A 4,308-nucleotide genomic window follows, 5' to 3' on the forward strand; every position below is an offset into this window, starting at 1 on the left:
TCCCTTCCCTTCCCTTCCCTTCCCTTCCCTTCCCTTCCCTTCCCTTCCCTTCCCTTCCCTTCCCTTCCCTTCCCTTCCCTTCCCTTCCCTTCCCTTCCCTTCCCTTCCCTTCCCTTCCCTTCCCTTCCCTTCCCTTCCTTTTCATGATCTTTTTGTCTTTCTCACTTTCTTGCTTTCTCATATCAAAAAATAGGAAACAAAATTGCAATTTGACTTTTTTTTTTTAAGATGGCACGTGGTGGCACATGAGATTTTTTTTCTTTGGATCTTAACATCCCCAAATAGATTTTCTACTCCCTTCATGTTTGTTTGTTCAAACTAGGTCTCTTGGTATTGTAGCAGCTCAGGACAACTTTCCATATACTGCCCTTCAGTTCCCACAAGAGTTAAATCCCAGGCTTTCAGCTAGATGAGTTGCCAACTACTGAGTGATGCCATTTGAAGCTAAGCCTCAGATGATGAGCCTGGGACCCTTTATTTGGCATGCCTCAGACCTTTGGAGCAATGGGAGGACTGCACACTTCTTTTTGAGTCATGGTCAGAGTCACTATTTGCTCCCTTTCTTACCAAAGGCAAATGGTTGGAGAAGGTAAACTTCTGCTTCTTCAAGAAAGTTCTTCAACAGCCTCAGGGAAATCTGAACAAACCATGGATGTATCTGGAAGAAGAGGATTCTTTCCATCCTCATCTCTGAATGCTGTCATGAGGGAATGACCTTAGTAAGTCGAGAATTTTTTTTCCTCTTTATTTTACTCTCCAGAGAGAAAACTCCTTTCCTACAGTGATACAAATCAAGAACTTGCTTGAACATATTCATACTCTGTCACTCTTCCATACTTGAGTCTTTTAATTCTCTTTTTCCTTTCCTATTTGTTTTAACTCTTTAAGAAAATAGCTTCTCCTCTCCTTTTTTTCTTCTTCCAACAGCACACTGTTTGAGCACCTTCCCTCTGCCGTTTTTGCAGAGCACTGCTTTTGGGAGGCTTGCCACTCGTTCTGGCCACTGCATTTACTTGTTGCATTCACTCTCCTCTACACATCTCCAGCTATGTTGTTTGTTGCCTTCAGCTGTCTCAGGTGGTGGCATGGTCAAGAACATCATTATTGTTTTGTGCACAGGTTTAAATGCCAGCAAGGCCTGAGGCTTCCTAGGCTCTTTACAGAATGCTCATTCTTAGGCTGTGATATCCTGTCTTAAGCAGCTGTTCTAAAACCAGGAAATGCAAGGCTCATGAGAGAAAAACTATGACTGGGGTGAATGGCTCTCTTTAAATAATCATTGAAGAAGTTGCCCCAGTAAAACTTCTTTACCTTGCATTTGATGTTCTTAACTACTTGACTGTACAGGTAAATTTTCATGTTAATGGACAAGGTAACTTATATGGATGAATCAAGTCAGCTAGATAAGCTTATTGTCAACCGTTAGTCCCTGTTAACATCAGTAAATCCAAAAGTGTCCTGAATGTGACTGTGTATCATCACAGGGCAGCTGGGAACTTAACAGGGAATGGTGTGTGAAATATTTATATGAAAATCAGCAGAAGCCAATGCTACCAACTCTTTGTTTTGAGATAAAAGAAGACTTACAAAAGGAGACGTTACCCCATAACTCAGCAAAACAGTTAAAACCATTATAACAATGGCAGGGGACCTGAACAGATTGTGGTGATGATGATGATGATGAACAGATGATGAACATGATGTGACAAACAACATCGCCTTGTGATGGGCTAGATTTATAATGTTTGCAAGATATCTGCAATCATGTTAAGTGTTTAGAGTGTGTGAACATGTTTAAATTATGTTATGCTGTGATAAATGGCACTTAAAGCAGGTAAGAAATTGCTTTCTCAAAACAGTGCCATTTTGCCTTTCCTCCACCTCTGTACTTGGAGGAAATACAATGTTGAATAACTACAAATTATTTTTACTTAATTAAATCCCTTTCTGGAAAACGGATGTTGGTATCAATGTTTTTTTTTAAACCAAAAAAACCTATGAGCCAAGTTCACTTGAAATGCATAAGTTTAACTTAAAATTAATGCCATTAACTTCAATAGGAACTGAAGAGACCTCTCTGGGAACAATTTAGGGCTCTAACAAGAGCTACCAATGCCATTTGTCACAACTATATAATGAAACTGTGCAATATGATGGGAACTATGATTGCTTGTCCAAGAGCTCTTTAAGAGAATCTCTTTAGCTGTGGTTTAGCACTAACAGGCTGAGCCCCTCAGAGAAGGCAGGTCAGGATTTCTGCTAGCATGATGGGCTCAGTGATCTTTAACATTGCCAAGAGCAGTTCCAATTGGATTTTAGCTAGCATCAGTATATCAAAGCTGGTATTCCTTTTTCCAAGGCCTTCATGTATGACCAGAAATTGAGGGTCCACAAAAACAGAAGGAAAAGGGGGAGGGGAGGAGCACACAATGCTCACAGTATATTTTTATACATATTTACAGAAGGAAGAGCTGTGCTATCCAAACTTGAGCTTTCCCCATGGATGAGTCAAACATAACGTTTCATCCCAGCGAAGGCACAGAGAACATCTCAATGCACAGAAACATTTCTACACAGGAAAGGGTCTGGGAGATATTGACCCCACTTTGGGTAATTATGATCATCTCCTTCCTGGGTTTTTGTGAAAATGGAATTGTCCTCTGGTGCCTCTGCTTCCAGATCAAAAGAAACCCATTCACTGCGTACATCACACACTTGTCCATTGCTGATATCTCCTTACTGTTTTGTACTTTTATTCTGTCAATTGAGTACATTGCTGGCTTTGGATTCGCATATGGTTTTTACTATTATGTAACCACCACACTATCTATTGTCTTCCTTCTTGGCTATAATACTGGTCTCTATCTCCTGACAGCCATCAGTATTGAGAGGTGTCTGTCTATTGTTTACCCCATCTGGTACCGATGCCACCGGTCACAGCACCAATCGGCAATTGTGTGTGCGATTCTGTGGACTCTGTCTTTTTTCATGACAGTGGCCGAATATTTAGCATGCAAAGATGATTCAACTAAGGAACAATTCGACAACGGCAACCATTGCCAAGCTCTGCTCATCTTCACATGGATCCTGACTTTCATGATCTTCATTCCTCTAATGATTTTGTCCAGCCTGATCTTGGTTATCAGGATTCACCGTAACTCTCTGAGACCTCATTCGTCAAAGCTCTACATCATCATTGTGGTCACAGTCATTGTCTTCCTCATCTTTGCCATGCCCATGAGGCTGTTGTATCTTCTGAATTACCACCACTGGTCATCGTTGCTCAGCCAGCAGAACCATGTCACCATTGTTCTCTCCACTGTTAACAGTAGCATCAACCCCCTGGTTTACTTCTTTGTAGGAAGCAGCAAGAAGAACAGGTTCAAGGAGAGCCTCAAAGTGGTTCTTAGCAGAGCTCTCACTGATGGATTGCGGCCAAGAAGCCAGGAAGTTGGCATGAGTTTGGATATAGCTGAAACAATTTTCTAAAGCTAAGGGGGGAAACTCTAGGGGCAAATAATGGATGTGGAACGTTTAATAAACCACTGCAAAACTAAAAGCATTTTCCATAGAATGTAAAAAGCAGAGGTGAAATAGTATTGTTTTCTTTGGTGGTTGAGCAGTGGAAAAACATGGACTAGAATAAAGATTACTTTTGTTTTTTTGTTTTTTTTTTTTTAATTTGTATTTTCTTAATTATTCAAACACATGCTACATCCTGATGTGACTATACCAATCAAAGATACCACACTGAAAAACAGATAGGCCAACAGAGAATATAAAAAAAGGACACAGGAATATGTTATAAATAGTGTGACATTTATAAAAGCACCGAGCACCCATAAATGCTATTGAAGTCATCAGGGCCTGTGTGCGTTCACATTTTTAAAAGTCAAACCCACTAAACACAGGATTCACATTACATACTGGGATTTAATTTCAACTGTTTCCAGCTTGCTTAAGTGCGCAAAAGAGCTGCTCCCTGGGGGAAACAGAGGAAGAAATCCATATATGACAGTAAGTCCCCATACATAGCCAAGTATATACGGCGTAACTTCAATCTAGCAAGACATTTAAGTATATGTTAAATGGCCTAATTAATCTGCTATTAAACTTAAGAATTTGTTTTCAAAGTATATGTTGCGTAATTTCCACTGACACCGAGATGTCTCTGGATCCTTGGATAATTCGGTACTTGACACATAGGAGTCTGGCAACACAGCGATGTTGCCAACTCACAGAGGGCTTTTGCCCTAATTATGAAGGGTGGGGCAGCCTTATCCCCAAAAATGTCAGCATTCCTGTAGG

At 40.5% G+C, this 4,308-nt stretch overlaps 1 protein-coding gene across 1 annotated transcript; it reads left to right on the plus strand.

Moving 5' to 3' along the window:
- The first annotated feature begins 2,499 nt into the window (after positions 1-2,499).
- MAS1 (MAS1 proto-oncogene, G protein-coupled receptor) lies at positions 2,500-3,521 on the plus strand. Its single transcript, XM_031504536.1, has one exon. It carries the CDS (start codon positions 2,500-2,502, stop codon positions 3,487-3,489), a length of 990 nt encoding a protein of 329 aa, XP_031360396.1. The 3' UTR covers positions 3,490-3,521.
- The last annotated feature ends 787 nt before the right edge of the window (positions 3,522-4,308 follow it).

The sequence above is a fragment of the Lonchura striata genome, chromosome 3 (genome assembly GCF_046129695.1).
Source record: "Lonchura striata isolate bLonStr1 chromosome 3, bLonStr1.mat, whole genome shotgun sequence".
Lineage (NCBI taxonomy): Eukaryota > Metazoa > Chordata > Aves > Passeriformes > Estrildidae > Lonchura > Lonchura striata.

Coding starts and splice junctions, on each gene's coding strand:
- MAS1 (XM_031504536.1), top strand. CDS start 2,500: ATGGATGAGTCAAACATAACGTTTCATCCCAGCGAAGGCACAGAGAAC.